At 43.0% G+C, this 19,136-nt stretch overlaps 1 protein-coding gene across 2 annotated transcripts in view; it reads left to right on the plus strand.

Moving 5' to 3' along the window:
• Window positions 1–19,136, plus strand: part of aff4 (AF4/FMR2 family, member 4) — a 61,510-nt gene that overhangs the window by 33,284 nt on the left and 9,090 nt on the right. For both annotated transcript variants that reach the window (XM_060936562.1, XM_060936561.1), the window contains exons 3-16: window positions 539–1,309; window positions 1,832–1,876; window positions 1,980–2,066; window positions 2,382–2,412; window positions 2,635–2,704; window positions 3,893–3,976; window positions 5,207–5,348; window positions 5,852–6,646; window positions 8,522–8,598; window positions 9,335–9,560; window positions 11,779–11,867; window positions 12,299–12,362; window positions 13,176–13,312; window positions 13,925–13,996. In XM_060936562.1, coding sequence (XP_060792545.1) covers window positions 539–1,309; window positions 1,832–1,876; window positions 1,980–2,066; window positions 2,382–2,412; window positions 2,635–2,704; window positions 3,893–3,976; window positions 5,207–5,348; window positions 5,852–6,646; window positions 8,522–8,598; window positions 9,335–9,560; window positions 11,779–11,867; window positions 12,299–12,362; window positions 13,176–13,312; window positions 13,925–13,996 — 2,690 coding nt within the window. The remainder of the gene's footprint in view (window positions 1–538; window positions 1,310–1,831; window positions 1,877–1,979; window positions 2,067–2,381; window positions 2,413–2,634; window positions 2,705–3,892; window positions 3,977–5,206; window positions 5,349–5,851; window positions 6,647–8,521; window positions 8,599–9,334; window positions 9,561–11,778; window positions 11,868–12,298; window positions 12,363–13,175; window positions 13,313–13,924; window positions 13,997–19,136) is intronic.

Genomic DNA, 19,136 nt, shown 5'->3' on the forward strand with positions numbered 1-19,136 from the left:
TGATCTCTCATTCCTACTCACCATTAACGTTTAAATAGTTAAAATTAAATTAGTTGCAGCGGGACTCTGACCCACAGTCACCAGACATTTCACATGACATTTGCTCTTGTTCTTGATGTTTATACAGTGATGCAGCATCTTGCACAATGCACTAATTTATCATCTTGCACACAACCGTACTGTCTGAGATCCTGCACAGCCGGTCAATACGGTACGACAGAAACCAGCCCTGTATTTACTCCAACTGCTCTTCATCATCATCACACTCCTCAATATACATACAACATTCTGTATTTCCTGTCAGTTGCACTTGGACTGTATTTATACACTTGTTATAAGAGTGTGTTAGTCAGATTGCTGCTAAACAGTTTTTCATATCTTCTAGCAGTTCATGTGACAGAGTCTTATTTCCTTAATGCTGAGTTAAAGAAGTTTTTCAAAGACGCTGTTTGTAACAGATTTTTTTTTCTTGCACATTTCCCTGAATGTGATTTTTAGGTTTAAAAAAAAACAGCTTATGTTTCATTTCTTTAAACAGTCCAAGGAAGACAAACTCTCGAGTCGCATCCAGAGCATGCTAGGAAACTACGACGAAATGAAGGAAACCATCGGTGAGCCTCCCATGTCTAAACTCCTGGCCAAAGGATCGAGCTCTGCCTCCTCAGAGGAGAAGACTCTGTATGCTGAGCAGCGAGGCGGAGTCAGCCAGAGTCAGAGCAACAAATGGACTCCTATCGGTTCGACCTCTGGAACCTCTTCCTCATCTTTATCCAAGTCTCAGAACCGTTCCGGTTCGTCCAATCAGAGCAGCCACGGCACTAGCCAGCGCAGCAGTGCTAACAGCCAGCGGCACGACCGCGAATTTAGTAGCAAGAAATCCAGCAAACATGAGCACAAGGGCTCTACAAACTCGAGTGGACACTCGCGCTCGCTAACAGCCGAGCAGCATGGCAAGGAGCGCTACCACTCCAAATCGCCCAGAGACCGCGAGGCCAACTGGGACTCGCCGTCCAGAGTGCACTCCTCCTCTTCCTCCTCTTCTGCATCATCCACCTTTCCCAGTGGGCAGCACTCAGGCCAGGCTTTTCCTCCCTCACTCATGTCCAAATCAGGCTCCATGCTGCAGAAGCCCACTGCTTACGTCAGGCCCATGGATGGCCAGGAGACGGCCGAGCCCAAGACCTCCTCCTCGTCCTCCTCTTCCTCTTCAGAGTCGTATGGAGGTCAGTCACATGGCAGCGGCGTGGGAGAGATGAAGGCCAATGGTAAAGCGTCGCTCACCAAGCTCAAGATCCCGGCACCGGTAGAGGTGAGATCGGAATGTTTATCCCTGTGGGAACGTTAATATAAATCTCATCACATGTGAGAAACAAAGTAGCTGTATGAAATGAATTCTCTACACAACATCTATCACAATATCTAGATTAAAAAAAAAAAAAAATTTCAGTACTTTTAACATCATCTACAAAAATGAGTGGTATTTTTAAAATGAATGATAGAAGTTAATGTATAAATAAATGGCTAACAAGTTTATAATTGGCAGCTTTCAGTCAGGTTGTAATTGTTAAAATTAATTAATAAATTTTATTTTAAAATTGAAATAACGTATAATATAGTTGTCATATTGACGATGTCTCAGAAGTGTACTGTGATATTTTATCAGTATCATGATGAACTCTTAGATTGCCACATCGCCCAGCCCTGACTGAACATGTTTCATGAATAGTCCACAGAGTTGCGTATTTGTGAGCATTTACTGTGCTGGATATTTTTGGTGTTTTGTTTTATTTGTGAGCTCTGTGATGCTGATTAGCTTTATTTACACTGACAGGGAGCCCTGACGGGTGACGTGAGCTGCGTGGATGAGATTTTAAAGGTAACTTCAGTGTTTATTATATGCATTACTACTCTATATATTAGGACATTTTGTATAGGTGATGTTCTTTTTCTTTCTTCCTTCCTTCCTTCCTTCCCGTCAGGAAATGACCCAGTCATGGCCTCCTCCACTCACAGCCATCCACACCCCCTGCAAGACTGAGCCTTCAAAGTTTCCTTTCCCGACGAAGGTCAGACATTAACACTCAATATGCAATATGTCTCGAATTTTACTGGGATTTTATTCCATCACCACCATCACCTCCCCCATACCTCGTCCCAGTGCAGCAGCTTATTTTAAAAGAGAGTCATTGCAGTTCTGTGGAAATGAGTCACCGTTGAGTCAGCTTGTGTGATCAGACAGACGGTGTGTAATGGAATGTTATCTCGTTGCTCTAATGATGAAGAGCTAGAAGGCGTTGTTAATAATCTGATAATGTGTGTATCGAACACGTCTGTTATTGGTGCCTTTCCTGAGTCTCAGCAGCTTTGTGTTTGTGTTGCAGGATGCTCAGCACACAGGCTTTGGGGGATTCAGTAAGTGTTTTAGATATCAATAGGTTGATTTAATGCTGTATAATTTAAGCCTTTCGTGCATGTGTGTGGCAGCGGCCAGGGTGTGTGTAACGTCTTCACATTCATGGAGAGTCAATTTAAGGCTGTTTCTAGAGAGAAATAAATTATTTACTGTAATTAAATATGTATTATTAATATTATTATTGACCCTGTGAGTAACCTCCATCTCTTCTTCCTCCTCAGAAAAAAGTATCTCAGGAAAAGGCTCATCTGCTGCGCAGCAGGCCAAAGCATGTGATGGAGATCAGTCCAAGTAAGTTTAGGGTTCTGTAATATTGAGTCGCTGCCTAAAATCAGAGCTCCTGATGAGTTTATGAGCAAAATATTTACAAGAGCACAAAATCCCCTGAATAGAATATTACAGCACCATGAATGAACCATCGAATTGTCATGTCGTGTTTTTCACCCCAATAAATCACTGCATTGTCTTGTGACAGTGAGACCAATAATGAGATTCACATCACAGTTATGATACATATTTATTCCTTTCTTTGACACTGCATGCCCTGCACCACATTTATATCAACACCACCACCACATTTATTATGGTGAGACTCTGCTGGGTGCCTGGGGGACAGCAGTGAACCAGCGCTTTCACTTTACACCACTACTGTAGAGTTACCATCCAATATCACACTCCGTACATCACACAACTGTCTGTTTTCATCTGTCACGGCCACACACAGCACCATTAGGACTAATCGCCATGCACCTGTTCCTGATTAGAGCTCAATCACAGCACAGACATTTACTATATATAAGGACTCTGAGTAACACACAGACTTTGTGAAAGCCTTGTATTTTGTGTCTCTTTTCTGGTTTTGACCCTGTTTGTGTTTTTGAACTGTGAGTATTGTATCCCTCTGATATCCTGTCTGGGCCTCACTCCAACACTGACTGGTTTTCCACTCGGGCTTTGTCTACGTTTTGGATCTGTTTGTTTGTGTGCTTTCAGTAAAACTCTTCCTGCGATTACATCCATCTTTCGCCCTTACACGACACAAACCACCACCTGTCCAACAAGCAAGTGGACTCATAAAACTTTTAACTCGTTGTATATGAAAATGTGGTGATTATTTTCTGTAAAATGTGTTCATAAATAATCCCACATTATTTTTTAAAAAGCAAATTAAAAGCAAGTGCTGGATTAAAAACCCATCTATCTTATGGAAATAAAGATACAAATGTCATTGTCCAGTGGTCAAGTGTTTGAGATGCGTTGTCTTGCACTTACGATCGGGTTCCCTGTGGTGGTGTACAGACATCGTATGGTCAAAGCCATCAAAAATCAGGTCGATACATTACCGTATTCTCTTAATTATGGGGCTCTACTCCATGCATGCTTTACACACATGAGGAGCTCCGCTGTTAAGTTTTACGACATTTTAAATGAAATGTTTTCAGTGTAAGAGTCCTGTCCCTTTGTGTGATTGTGTTCCAGCACGCTTCATGACGATCTCAAACTCAGTAGCAGTGAAGACAGTGATGCAGAACAGGAGTCCGCAAAACGAAACACCTCAGCAAGGTACTGGATCAGAAAGAACCTGAAAATGCCCTGATGTTGTGTTTTTCTACTGATTATTTAAACTGGCTAGAGTCTGTTATTTGAAGTCGCAGGTTGGTCCAGACAGGACTCTAAGGCTGCTGGGCCATAGAAGGTTCACGCTGCACGCTGCATGCTGCACACTACACGCTACACGCGTGTAAAGAAAAGTGGACAAACGTAGCATGACTTGCTCTGGGCCATAGAACGGCGTTCACGTTGCATGCTGCACGCTGCACACTTCACGCGTGAAGCATGAAATGAACATGCACACTTTTTTCTAGGCGTGAAGATGGAAATTCCAGTCAATGCATGCGGTCACCGCCGCGCCAGCCAATCAGAACGGGTCTAGGGAGATAACTCTATGCTTTCAGGGGAAAACTTCAGAAAAAATATAATTGAATGGTATAATTGAAAAATAGTTCTTCATCGGGATTGTCAAGCAGATTATAGAATGTTCGGTGAAATTCACCACGGGTTTCTCTCAGAAGGAAGTGTTCTCGGCTCCAAATTCTGTTCCTTTTTCTCTTCCTCTGTCTCAGTAAAAGCAGAATGAGGCAATCGTCGTCATCCGAAGAGTCCATATTGTTGGTTACTCGGTCAAAGTAGAACAGACGCAACACGTGAACATCCAAGCATGAAGTTTAATGGCCCAGGGTCCGGTTCTTCACGTGAACGTGTAGCGTGCAGCATGCAGCGTGCAGCGTGAACCTTCTATGGCCCAGCAGCCTAACAGTCCTCTGAGTCCAAATCAGAGCAGAATTTAATGCTTGTGGTTTGTTGTTGATTCGAATCTGAATGCTGTGTGTTTTGGGTTGTGGCATTTTTCTGTAAGCTGCTAAACTGAGCCAAAACACAGAGCTGTAGCGCTGCAGAAATGGGATGTGTTCTGGAGAATTGGATCGACAAAAAAAGAAAAGCAGTGCAGCACACAAAATCTTTTAAACTTGTTCTTTATTAAATTATCGAGTAATTTATTGAGTGCTGACTCCGTGTTCTCCCTGTGTGTGCTCAGGTGATTCTTGCAATTTCCAAACAGACTTGGCAAAAGTTATCTTTGTTCTGATAAATCAAAACTATCAGATTCCACTCTGACTCGACAATCTGAATCAATATAAGGTTTTCGTGTTTCTGTATTTGTAACGTTTATGTACAGTATACAGACGTGTGTGTGTGTGTGTGTGTGTGTGTGTGTGTGTGTGTTAATAACAGTAATAATAACAGTGAGGTTGCTGAGAGAGAGGACTCCAGTAGCCACAGTGGTTCAGAAAGCAGCTCAGGATCTGAAAGTGAAAGTGAGAGCAGCTCTACAGACAGCGAGGCCAACGAGCCGCCCCGCGCTGCCTCGCCTGAGGTACAGTACACACCTTTACACACAGCCTGACCGCTGCCACACCATCAATGTAAAGCATAATTGACTTGGACACCATGGTCTGGACCTGCACTAGGCTGTGTTCCATGGAGTCTTGTTATACATTTCAATCAACAAATTATCATTCTTACATCATTTCAGCTCCATAAATATTTAGACTAATAGATCCTACAGTGCTCAATAAGAGTGATGGAAAGAAATTATTTCAGTATTGAGCAAAATGGCTCTCGAACAACGCAGCAGAGAATCATGACAATGCTGCTATTATTATTATTATTATTATTAGTGTGAATAGTAAATGTGATCTGTTTTTAATTTAATTGAAATACAGTAGCATGGATTGGTGTATATGGTTATAATATTGCTCCATATTTCTGTATGCTCCTCTGAAAAGTTAATCAAATGAAACTAGTTTTAATCTCAGGAGTTTTTACAGTTCATGAGATCTGATTTCTAAAAGGAATAACTCCTGATCTATATTGCAGCGAGAACAGCCTCTAGCCAATAAGTGGCAGCTGGACAACTGGCTTTCCAAGATGGAGGACCGAGAGAGCAGCGCTACTCGGGGTTACAGTGGCAGCCAGGGACCCAAAGATTCTGCTCCTGCACCGGGCCGGGACCAGCGGGCCACACAGAAGGGCTCGGAGAGCGGCCGGGGGAGGCAGAAGTCTCCGGCGCAGAGCAGTGAGGGTGGTGCCAGTGCCAGCCAGAGGCGCTCGGTGGGCAAAAAGCAACCCAAAAAGTCAGAGAAGCCTGCTGTAGCAGAGGAGCCGAAAGGCAGCCTGAAGGTGGAGAGTGAGCCTCGAGCCGAGACGCCTCAGCACCGCGCCAGAGCTCCCAACAAGGGTCCACGCAAACCAGCTGCCAAGAAAGAGCCCAAGAAAGAAGTGCGGGCACCTCCGGAAAAACACAAATCCAAGCCTCAGGGCAAGCAGAAGTCACGTGAGTTTGTGGAAACGGAACCATCGTCATCCTCCGACTCGGACGAAGAAGAAGAGGAGAGTGCGCCATCTTCCTCACACACTCCAAAGTATGCCCCTCATGTTTTCTCCCCCATGGAAGACAAAGACCTCCTCTCACCGCTTAGCGAGTCTGATGAGAAACTAACAGCGCCCAGGCAGCTGCTCGTCTCCATTGACCTCAGCCTGTTGAGCCGAGTGCCAGGCCGCGTTTATAAAGACACGGAGGTGAAGGTGGAGCAAGACTCGGCTAGCGACGCCAAGGACTTCCAGAAACAGCCAGGGGAAAGTAAAACCAATAAAGGCAAGAGGAAACATAAGGTGGGTGTGGGTTTTTCAGTGAATTGACTGAAACTGGTGGTGTGGCTTATGACCTTGGGTACTTGTTACGCATGTAAATGTTGTTTTTTAGTTGAACTGTTATTTTAGTTTAATGTCCTTCCCCTTGGTTAATGTCATTAAAATGCAATGCTAGCTAGCTTGAACTAGCAAACCTGATGCCCACTGTAGTCAGAGTAATATTACTCCATGCGCTGTGTCATAGCTGTGTTTCAGCCACTGCAGAACTCTATTGGCCCTTTTCCACTACCCTTTTTCAGCTCGCTTCAGCTCACTTCAGCCCGACACGGCTCGCGTTTCGACTACCAAAAACCAGCACGACTCGGCTCGTTTCAGCCCTGCTTAGCCCCTAAAACTCGCACCGTTTTGGAGTGGGGCTGAAGCGAGCCAAGCCGTGCCGAGTGAGGTTGGGGGCGTGAGCAGACACTCCCCTGTGCACTGATTGGTGAGGAGGAGTGTCCTCACATGCCCACACACGCCCCGCGAGCGCGCTGGGATCTGTAAACACCGCAAACCCGGAAGAATAATAATTACGAGAATTTCTGAAGCCTTATGCGCCTCGCCTCATCTATACGCTCTTGCCAGTATCTGTCCGCGTTGTCGGTGACAACAAGCCACAGCACCAAGACCAGCAACACTAACGACTCCATGTCCTCCATGTTTATTGTTTACTATCCGGGTCGTGAGACTACCGCTTAAAAGCTCACTGAATCAGTGACATACAGAGCATCGTGGACGAGTTCGCGGAGCGCAAGGCTCGTCGTATGCCCTTCAAATAATGCGCGCAGTAGGCTATTGATGTTTTATTATGAGCCATGTACAGTATGTCGCCTAATGTTTTTTTGTTTCTGAGTTACATGTTCGTTTGAAGGACTTAATGTACAAAATAACATAGTTGCACCCCGTAGTGTTGAAATTGGTAAACACAGTGCATTCAGTGAGGTTTGCACCGCCCTCCTTTTATTTCTGACTCTTCCTGTCAGCGTTGCAACCTCTGAGCGCTCATTCGTATGCCCTTCAAATAATGTGCGCAGTATAGGCTATTGATGTTTTATTATGAGCCATGTACAGTATCCTAATGTTTTTTGTTTCTGAGTTACATGTTCGTTTGAAGGACTTGATGTACTAAATAACATATAGTTGCACCCGGTAGTGTTGAAATTGGTAAACACCACAGTTGCGGACATTTTGTAGCCTAAAATGATGTTATGATAAGCTTTAATAAAGGGCCCGGTCATTTGCCCCGCCCCCGGCCCGGCTCTGACTTGTTCCGCCACTGTCACTGATGTCACTGTTTGCACTGCTTAACGACATCACGTGACGTCCACCCACTTTCGCTAACTCCACCCAATGTGTCCACCCACTTCCAGCCAGCACGGTTCAGCGCGGTTGTAGTCGAAATGCAACTCCAACAGCCCCGCTCAGCTCGACTCAGCCCGACTCAGCACGGCACGGCTCAGCCGCGTTTGTAGTGGAAAAGCGGCAAATAATGAACACACACCGTTAAGGACAAAGGCTTAGGAAGGCAATAATGATGAATAGATGATGCATTTCACTGAAGAATTAATTAAAAACACCTGAAAATACAGCAAACTGAGAACATTTGGGAGAAATTTGAGAGGGGAGAAGGTCTAATACCTTCAGTGTTTGACTTTAGCACTGAAGGTTAAAATTGTTTCGCTGTTCAAATAACTTTGCTGTAGTTTTCTTATAAACTACATCTAGACTAAGTCTAATATAACAATACCCAAAAGACTAAAATAACACTATGTATAAAAAAAAAATACCCGTTTCTGCCAAAAGGTTCACGCTGACTGATTATCCGCTCAGATTAACCCTGAGTTGTTCTGTCTGCAGAATGATGACAGCCTTAAACCAGAGAATAAGAAGTCCAGGATAGAAGAGAAGTCCTCGCACCATAAACCCAATAAGGAGTAAGTGATAACACACCAAATGTCCATTATCCTATTTCTTCTCACTTACCTTGACAGCATTTTAACCGACTCCCTGATCCAGAGAGACGTACCGCAGTGCTTTATGATCTCCGTCAGACACCTCTCATTCTCAGAGTGCAAACAGGGCGGAGTCCATTAGAATAAAACACTTGGATTACGCTCGCTTTTAACTACGTATACATGTACACAAGATGGCCGCCGTATATATCCTGTGGTATTTTGGAGCATCACTTGTGCACATCCACAGAAACCGTTATGGGGATTAACCCTCATGTAGTTTTGAAAGCTCTGTCTTGTTTACTGTTCTTCTGGATCTTCTAGATTAGAAAACTAAAGGTCATAGGTTTCGATTTGAGTCACAGATCATGACAGTTGTCATGGCGACAGGAGAGAGAGAGACTCGTCAAATCAGATTGGAAGCCTGATGGACAGGGATGATTTGTCTGACATGCTGTGCAGTGGATGTCACTTTAATCCTCAAGATTGTGCACAGAGTACACGAGAGGTGTGTGTGTGTGTGAGGGAGAGAGAGAGAGAGAGAGAAAACAATGCCACCTGTGTCTGCACACATTGAGTGTAATCAGGCTTTAGAGAGGAGTTTGTGCAGCAGTAGAGACAGAATTAATTGAGGGATTTTTTCCCTCCTCACTCTGTAGAATTTAGTCGTATTCAAATGTTCTGGTTGTTGATGCATCAAACATGGGATCCTTTGCAGGTCATCGAAGCGTGTTGTGGATAAGGATAAAGAGCCTGTCCCATCCCCTTCCCTGACCCTTCAGCGCACACCCAAGTCAGAGCACCAGGGTCGCAAACGTACAGTCAGTCAGTCGTCCAGCTCGCTGCCCATCAGCTCCAACAGCAAGGACGCCCCCAAGAGCAGCTCCAGCTCCAAACACCGCAAGGGAGACAACAAGCAGAGTCGCAGCAGCAGAGACAACAAGGTGTGTGTGCGCGCGCTTGTTTTTCTGCACACACCGTGTGTGTGTGTGTGTGTTCTCTTTAGTTTGCAATCCTTCTCTTGGGTAAGTTTGTGTAAATATTTGTACAGCAGATGAAATGATCAGGTTTTCAGTTCGTAATTAGTTTAAACTTTGTTTTTTTGGGGGGGGGCCTTTTTTTTTTGCTTTTATTCTGTTCTGTAATTTAGAAATCTGATGCTGTAATTAGTTCATTTAAAAAATGTTAAAACACAAACAGGACAAACTTGAACAGCTCTCTCTCGTAACTGTTTGTTGAAGTGTGTTTTGTTTTACACACACACACACACACACACACACTTTTTGATTTTGTGAAATTTCAGCAGAAGATATTCAAATATAAATTTTTGCATTTACTCCAATTTTACTGACAGAAATCTAGATGTAGATGTGTAACAAGTAAACCAGAGGAGACAGTGGTGAGGAAAAGAATAAGGAGGAATTCTATTCTTTTAAATGGGTTTATAAATAATTTTACTCTCTTACAAACGTATACCAAAAAACCAGTTTATTTACTGTTTCTATACAGCACTGTTGACTCTGTACATTAAAAAGTACAGATGTGTGTTCTCAGGATGTGAAAACAAACCGGTCTTTTTTTCCCCCCTCATTAATCTGGGTGTAATGTTACAGACTCCGCCCACTCACCGTAAACGTTCATGTCATGAAGAGGATGTGTTGCATAATCATGCCGCCATGACACCATGCAACATCTGTGTTGTACATTCTGTCCTCCTGGATTCGTTTGTTTGTTTTTTAAAGAAACCACTCAGTGAAGTGTGTGTGTGTGTGTGTGTGTGAGCAAGCGAGACAGTTGTTACAGTGCACTATATTACAAAATGTAAACATTTTTTATTGCAAACAAACTTTTAAAGTGATCTGTAAATTCAGTATAAACGTGTGATGTGTTCTCAGCTTTTATATGTTTTCTATCGGATGTCAGATGTAACTCGAGCTTTCAACACAAACTGGTACTTTTGAATTAAATGTTTTGTAAAACAGTAAGCTTTAGTGGCTAATGCAATCTCTTGGACTCAGAACTTGGAGAAACCCCAACCTCCAACACATTACATTACAGGCGTTTAGCAGACGCTCTTATCCAGAGTGACATACAGCAAACCCAGAGCAACCGGGGGGGCGGTTGGGGGTTCGGTGCCTTGCTCAAGGGCACTTCAGCCATTCCTGCTGGTCCATGGAATTCCCTCCGGGTGCTCCAGTTCCTCCCACAGCTCAAAGACATGCAGATTAGATAAAACACCCAGCCACTGGGGTTGCACAAGCCGGTGCAGACTTGGTGCTGGTCCCAAGCCCGGATAGATCGGGGAGGGTTGCGTCAGGAAGGCTATCCGGTGTAAAACCTATGCCAAATCAAATAAACCGACCACCCAGTGCCATGATTAGTATGACTAAAGGCAATTGATGTGATTTAAAGATAAAGAATCATACCGGCGACCTTCTGGTCCCAAAGCTGCTTCTCTAACCATTAGACCATGGCTTCCCCACATGGAAAAGTGCAGTAGCTCGGAATTCCAACTTGGGATGCATTCATCTCAGCCGAGTACTGAGTTCTGACAGGAACAATCCCGAGCAGAATGGCGGCACTCGCACACAGCCAACAGGAAACGGATTTCCCTTTGCATCATTTTCTACTTCATGTATAGTGTTACAAGGTGTAGTAAGTTTAGATTTATAACATAATTCTGCTGTTTTGAGTCCAGTTATTACGACCGTGATGAGCCTGCTGTACAGAGGATTATAATAATCAGAGATGAACAGTACAGCTGACCCACAGTATACATCATTCTTCTTTGTCAGTCTCTTCATCACATGTCGATGAATATTAGAGAAGAGACGTAAATCCAAGTAAGATCTTGCACTGGGTATCTGTTTTTCCGAGCTGAAGCACTGAAACGCTTTTAGATCAGAACTCGGAACTTTCTGAGTACAACAGATTTCAGCATCAGGAACATAACGTAAAAGGATTAAGGTGATTTAAGGTACATGTTACAGCAGCCTAAAAACCGCCTCAGCCAGTCAGATTTCAGAATTCAACTTCATGATTTAAATTAGTTTTATTTTCCTGTTTCAGTTTTTCTACTTTGTCCCACTGTGCTGTTAAAGTTTCTTTATAATGAAGGATAAAGATGATGAATAGTTTTACCTGTTTATTTCTCTCCTCCAGGATAAAAGCTGTAAATCGGAGAATCAGCTGGCTGTACCTCCCCTCTCCTCAGACAATTCCAAGAGGACCAAGCTGCACTTTGAGGAGCGGTAATATAAATCTCTCCACTGTTTCTGGGTTCAGTGTGACTGTGGTGTTGAGTTAATCAGAACCAGCTTTCAGCAGCATGCTTTTTTTTTTGTGTGTGTGTGTGTGTGTGTGTGTGTGTGTGTGTGTGTATGTTTATACCGAGGTGTATTACACATTACTGTATTTCACCTGTTGATTTCATTCTCACAAAACCGCCTTTCAATAAACAGATGCTTACAATTTAACGTCAGGAAACACGAGTGTGTAAATCCAGGAATTGACCAGACGGCACTTGGGAACCTGGTGTTAAAAGATCTAGATTAATTTGTGTCGTCGAAAATGTGATTAAGTTTATTTCTGGCTGTTTTCATGACTCAGGCTTGCAGTATTGAAACCCACCCTGCAGTTGGATGAGTGTTGATCATGTCACGTCCTTATTTCTTGTTTTTAGGGTTCATTCAGCTGATCATTACCTCCAGGAAGCGAAGAAGCTGAAGCACAATGCAGATGCGCTGGTAAGGACGTGTTGTGTTTATTCCTGTCTAATACGTGTTGGGTCAGGAATGAAATCCTCAGGACATGCTGTTATAGGAAAATAAGAAACGGCCAGGTGGTGTGATGTGTCCTGAAACCAAAGTGTTTTATTCTTCTCATACCACAGCCACTTGCCAATGATTACAATTTTCGTTAATTAAAGAGCAATTCATCATACTTTCATCTGTTTATAGTTACCTTTAATGTTTGTGAAACAAGTTGGTTCCTGTTCTCGCGTACATCAGAGCAGCTGTAAGCACTCGGTCCGTCTCTGTTTTCTGTCTTAAGGTCAATAAGAGGAAAAAAAATGCAGCTTGTCATGTTACTGTGAAACCACAAAGTGTAAACTCCTCTCTCCTGAAAATGTCAGAAAACGTACTGACTGTTACAAAGCGCTGAGACTCGAGACTCCTTCAAAAAAGCAACAATAAATAAATAAATCTTTTCAGAAAGTTTCAGCATGTCGATGAGTACAGATTGGTCTTTAAATTTGCTGATGTGGAGTGTCTGCTGTACAAGTCTCCGTGAAGGTTGTTACTGTGGAAACCAAAACTATTGTCTGAGGTGCTGTTAAAGGAAATCGTTCAACCAATCAGAGTTGAGCTCAGTGCTGAGGTCAATGCGTGTTAATATTAATCAAGTCCATCTCGTTTCAGTTTATGGTCGTCTGAACATGTTTTTATTAACGATGTTTTATTTCTCATGAAGTGAAACAGGAAGGAGTAATTCTGCTGATTCTGTTGCGCTGTAAATTTTAAATCCTCCAGTAATCTGTGTGTTCCTCATTCCTAAAGATGGACAGATTTGAAAAAGCAGTGTATTACCTGGATGCTGTGGTCTCATTCATCGAGTGTGGAAATGCGTTGGAGAAAAGTGCACAGGAAGCCAAGTCCCCTTTCCCCATGTATGCTGAAACTGTGGAACTCATTAAGTAAGAACTCCTGAACCGAGCCTCTCACTTCTCATTTGTTCTCGTGTGTATTTCTCATTGCAGTTCCATCTGCGTCCTCTAGGTGTCACCATTACACTATCACTTTTCTGAGCATTTTAAGCAGAATTTCTTCGCGGTCAGTTCAAAACCTGCTATGTGACAATTTAGGTCAAATTGGGTTCTCTGTGCTGATTGGTCAGTTTTGACCTCGTGCTTCCATTTATGCTAATTAGAAAATGGAAGGACCGATGGATAATCCAGAAGAGACTAGATTCAATCCCTTTCATGTGATGGGTCCAAATAAACTGTGTGCAATATCAACTATGTGCACCTAGTGGCGCACACGGCAGATTCTGCACACAATACTCCTAGTCTCTCAGATTGCACATGGGAGGTTTTGCATGTCTAAAACCTTATACGTGCAAATATCTGACATTTCAGAACCTCTTGTGTGTTCTCAAGGATGAGAAAATGGAAAAATGTCACACAGCAGGTTTTGACCTGACAGCGGCGATTTATTTAAAACCCTTTTAAAAACCTCAGTGTGAATTATTCAGGTGTGGCGGTGGTGGTTTTTCCTCGTGTGATTGATTGTGTGGATTTTATTTGCAGGTACACTATGAAGTTAAAGAGCTATATGGCACCAGACGCCACCTCAGCAGACAAACGGCTGGCAGTGTTGTGGTACGTGAACACTGATGTCCAATTTATAGCTTTATTTCGAGCAGAAGTCACAATTTCTGTTTTTTATGACTTGTAGACAGGGCAGCTGCTGTAATCGTGCCATCAGGGCTAAACTTTTAAAGATTAAAAAAAAGCTATAAAGTCATATTTCAGAACAAATTTGATTACTTTGTTAAATAAATGGATTAAAGTTGAATATTTCACCATCAGCAGTTGTAATAAAATACACTGGTGTGAAGAGGCGTGAGGTGTAGCCAGGACTGATGTCTTTCTCACCCAGAGTGTAGGGTCATGCAGCCAATCAGTGACCAGCGTGGTAGTCAGGTGATCGTTCAGAGCGATGGCCCCGAGAGCTGATTTCCTTTATTTTTCAAACACATCTGTAACATAGTATTTTTAAGTTTGTTTCTTAGACAAGGATTTTAAGCTCGTTACCTTGTTGACAGTTTCAGCGTGAAACTTCCGCCTTCCTCAGAATTATAATGAATACATAATGAACTTCCACTACATATTAAAAATAAGTTATGGAGAAGATTGTGCCAGAGGTACGCTACCTGGAAAAACCACGGAAAAAACTGGCACGACAAAGAAACCATCTCCGCTGCCGGGACGAGGGCATCATCCCAGCAAGCCTCTACATCCAAAATCCAATTCCAACAAGAAACGCGGAAAGGACCATCGAAAAAGCACGAATGACTCTGGTAAGAGAAAGGATCAGATGCACGACTAACAAAATCAACAATTTAAACACAGAAATAGCACAACGAACACAAGATTTCAAACGCCGGTTCAAACTCAGCAGTGACATGGAAAAAAATATGGAAGAGCATCTGAATACAATACAAGAACAAGAGTTCTCAAAAACAAAAATACGTCACATTAATAAACTGAATAGGCTTATCAGGAAAAACAAACAAAATAAATGCAAGGACAAGCAAACAAACGAAAAATGGATTTGCAATCTGTCTAAACACACACTAACAACAGCAGAACGCACTATACTCTCACGGGGCCTTAACTATGCCATTACACCAAATAGAATCCCACACGAAGAATTCATATTGGCTACGGAACTAGCGTGCAACATGATACAGGACCAAGGACAGAAGGCCACATTGAGAAACGAAGTGGCAGGCATCCTCACCTCAGCTAAACCGCCACCCAGAAACACAACTAAACAGGAAATGGAAGCCATCAGGACACTTGCAAAGAACAACAAAATAACAATACTACCGGCTGACAAAGGGAGGACTACGGTTATCCTGGACACTAATCAATACGAAAAACAAATGAATGAAATGCTCACGGACCCAAACACACATGAAGTACTCAAAAAAGACCCGACGGAGGAAAAAAAAAAGACTTAAGTTATTACTTAAACTGTTACTGGATGACAATAAAATTTGATAAACAAACATACAACCACCTCATCCCCACAGCAGACATCACCCCCCGGATATACGGCACACCGAAAATTCATAAACCCAGAGCACCACTAAGACCCATAGTAGACAGCATAGGATCAGTTACCTACAACCTTTCCAAGACACTGGCAGACATCATCAAACCACTCCTCGGACTCACGGAATACCACTGCAACAACTCAAAACAACTGGCGAAAGAACTAAAGGAAATCAAGATAGAAAAGGATGAAATCTTCGTATCACATGACGTCATATCCCTCTTTACAAAAACACCGGTCACAAACACACTAAACATAGTAGAAAACCGGTTAAAAGCAGACAGAACTCTGAAAAAACGCACAAAACTTACAGCACAGGACATAACAAAACTATTACATTTCATTTCCACTTCCACATATTTCCAATTCAGAGGTACAATTTACAGACAAAAAGAGGGATTTGCAATGGGGGACCCGCTATCTGCCACTCTATGCAACTTTTTCATGGAGGATCTGGAAACCCGAGCCATAGAAACAGCACCGGACGACTGCAAACCCATTTTCTGGAAAAGATACGTTGATGACATCCTTGAAATAATCAAAACAGGCCACACACAACAACTCACCGATCACCTAAACTCCATAGACAAGACAGGCAACATCAAATTCACACACGAAGAGGAAACGGACAAGACAATAGCGTTTCTGGACCTAAAACTACACCACACAGAAGAAGGGAACATTAGAATCACAACATACAGAAAACCTACACACACCGACCAATATCTTCTCTGGACATCTGAACATCCCATCGCACACAAAATGTCAGTAATCAGAACACTATAGATCAGGGGTGTTCAAACTGATCCATAAAGGGCCGTGTGGCTGCAGGTTTTCATTCCAGCCATGCAGCAGCACACCTGACGTGGCTCATTCAATCAACTGAACTGTCTTCACACAGTCAAATACTTGCAGCCACACCCACCCTTGATTAAAGGATGGGTGTGTCAGTTGATTGAATAAGCCAAATCAGGTGTGCTGCTGCATGGCTGGAATGAAAACCTGCAGCCACACGGCCCTTTATGGATCAGTTTGGACACCCCTGCTATAGACCCTTCCCACTGACGTCACCGGAAACCGGAAGTAAACAGACCCTGCGCCATATTGGAAGACCAACAAACTCGTGATCAGGGGGAAATAACGGCAGCGCGTGGAATTTAAACCCACGAGGCACTTGATTCATCATAAACCTACAATGGTAAACTTTTGTGCTGTGTTAGGGTGTTCTAACAGCTGATGGGAAAAGTGAAAAGAAGTTGTTCTACAGAATACCAGCTGTGATTGAGACACAAGCAAACCAAGGAGCTTTCTGCCAGGAGACAGAGAATAAGTGCATTACTGAGTGTCTCTGAGCAAAGGAGAGCCTGAACGTTGCAACCTCCCTATTGGCTGTTTATTGGCTGTTTGTAAAAATGTATCAATTGTTGCCCTTCATCGCGGACTCGAGAGACGAGACCTGATGAGTTAGTTCGTTGGTAGCAGAACAAAATGTCTGGACACAAATCGGGTTTTCAGAAAAGGAAAGAAAATAAACGCAGGGTCGAAAATACAAAAAAGGAGGCAGAAAAAGCAAAACGAGTTAAGGTAGGACAAATGGTTACTTTTGTGAGGCAGCCCGCCGTGGCTGCCTGCAGGCTTATTTATTATAGCCCATTTAGTTAAAATAGTTGATCTAAAATGTTTATAGTTATTGGATTGGATTGGATTGGATTGGATTGGATTGGATTGGATTAACTTTAATACTCCCCAAAGGGGAAACTCAGTGCCACCATCAACATACAAGACACAACACAACATGAAGCAAGACATTAAAACAGGTACAGGACAGAAAATATAGCAGAGAGCAACATAGAGAAGCAGACCATGGCAATGGACCACCAACATGTGCAACATACAGCAGTATAAGCAAGGAAGAAAACAAGCATCAACAGTTAATGGCAATGGACCACCAACATGTGCAACACAGAACAGTATAAAAAGAACCATGCATACACATACATGCACATACACACACATGCCTAAGTAAAGAAATAAATAATAAATAATAGTGAGTCAATAAAAACAACACTATATCAAAGGTGCTTATTAAAAAACCTAACTGCAGAAGGTACAAAAGATCTCCTGAATCTCTCAGTTGAGCAGCTGGGGAAGAGGAGTCGCTGACTCCTACCACTTCTTACAAAGAAACTATGAAGAGGATGGTCCTCTTCTGCCACAATCCTTTTCATTTTTCTCATGGTTCTCTGTTCAATTACTTCTTCTAGAGAACTGGGGCTGAGACCAATAATTGAGCCTGCTTTTCTGATCAGCTTGTTGAGCCTGTTCCTGTCCTCCCCTGACAAACAGCTACCCCAGCACACCACCACATAAAAGAGGACACTGCCCAGAATCCCATTATAAAAAGTGTTTAAGATGGGCCTACTAATACTAAAAGACCTGAGTTTCCTTAGGAAGAACATTCTAGACTGAGATTTTTTGAACGTGTTGCTACTGTGTACCTTCCAGTCCAGTTTGCTGTCCACATGTACACCCAAATACCTATAAGAAGAAACTATCTCGACAGGCTGGTCTTTAATTAAAATTGGGCTAACCTCAGTTTTCTTACGTCTAAAATCAATGATAAGCTCTTTTGTTTTTTCAACATTTTAAGATGAGCTGTGCTTCATCACACCATTCCACAAATCTCTTAATCTCATCTTTGTACTCTCTGTAGTCATTATTAGTTATATAGCCCACCAGGGCAGAATCATCTGAAAACTTTTGTAGGTGACAGGAAGCATTAATGTGTCTGCAGTCAGAAGTGTACAGTGTGAATAAAACAGGAGAGAGAACTGTCCCCTGCGGTGCCCCTATGTTGGTGTTAATAACAATAGACATGTTGCCATGGAGCTTGACAAACTGAGGTCTAGATGTGAGATAGTCATATATCCATGCTATGGTGGCTGGGTTTAAGTTCATGTTCATAAGTTTTTTTGCAAGGAGGCGTGGTTGTAGTGTGTTGAAAGCACTAGAAAAGTCGAAAAACATTACCCTGAGAGATGCACCAGTACTCTCCAGGTGACAGTATGCTCGGTGAAGCAAGTATAAGAGGGCGTCATCAGTACCCACCCCCTCCCTGTAAGCAAACTGGAGTGGGTCCTGATGCAGTTGCACCTGTTTCCTTAGATGTACAAGGAGGGATCTCTCAAAACATTTCATGACATGAGAAGTAAGGGCAATGGGTCTGAAATCCTTAACTGCCTTGACATTTGGCTTTTTGGGCACTGGAATAATACAAGATGTTTCCCATATGGATGGAATTCTAGAACATGACAGGGATAAATTAAATAAATAATGAAACACAGTACATAGCTGATCAGCACATGTCTTAAGGACACGTGGGATAACTCCATCTGGGCCAGGGGCCTTGTTCACTTTGAGCCTCCTCAGCTGTGAGTGGACCTCATCTAATGTGATATTTATAGGAGAACAGGGAGGTTCTCCTAGTTATAGTTATGTGATGGTTGTCCTCAGTGTTCGAACTATGCTGATATTTTCGGGGGGTCCCTTTTTTTCCCTTGGGGGGTGCTTGCGCTTGTCTCGGAGCGCGGATCTCCAAACACACGAGAAGCCTATCTTACGCACATATCACGCGGACTCCACACCTCCACACACGCATCGCGTCTGAAGTCATAACTC

The sequence above is a fragment of the Neoarius graeffei genome, chromosome 12 (assembly GCF_027579695.1).
Source record: "Neoarius graeffei isolate fNeoGra1 chromosome 12, fNeoGra1.pri, whole genome shotgun sequence".
In the NCBI taxonomy this organism is placed as follows: domain Eukaryota; kingdom Metazoa; phylum Chordata; class Actinopteri; order Siluriformes; family Ariidae; genus Neoarius; species Neoarius graeffei.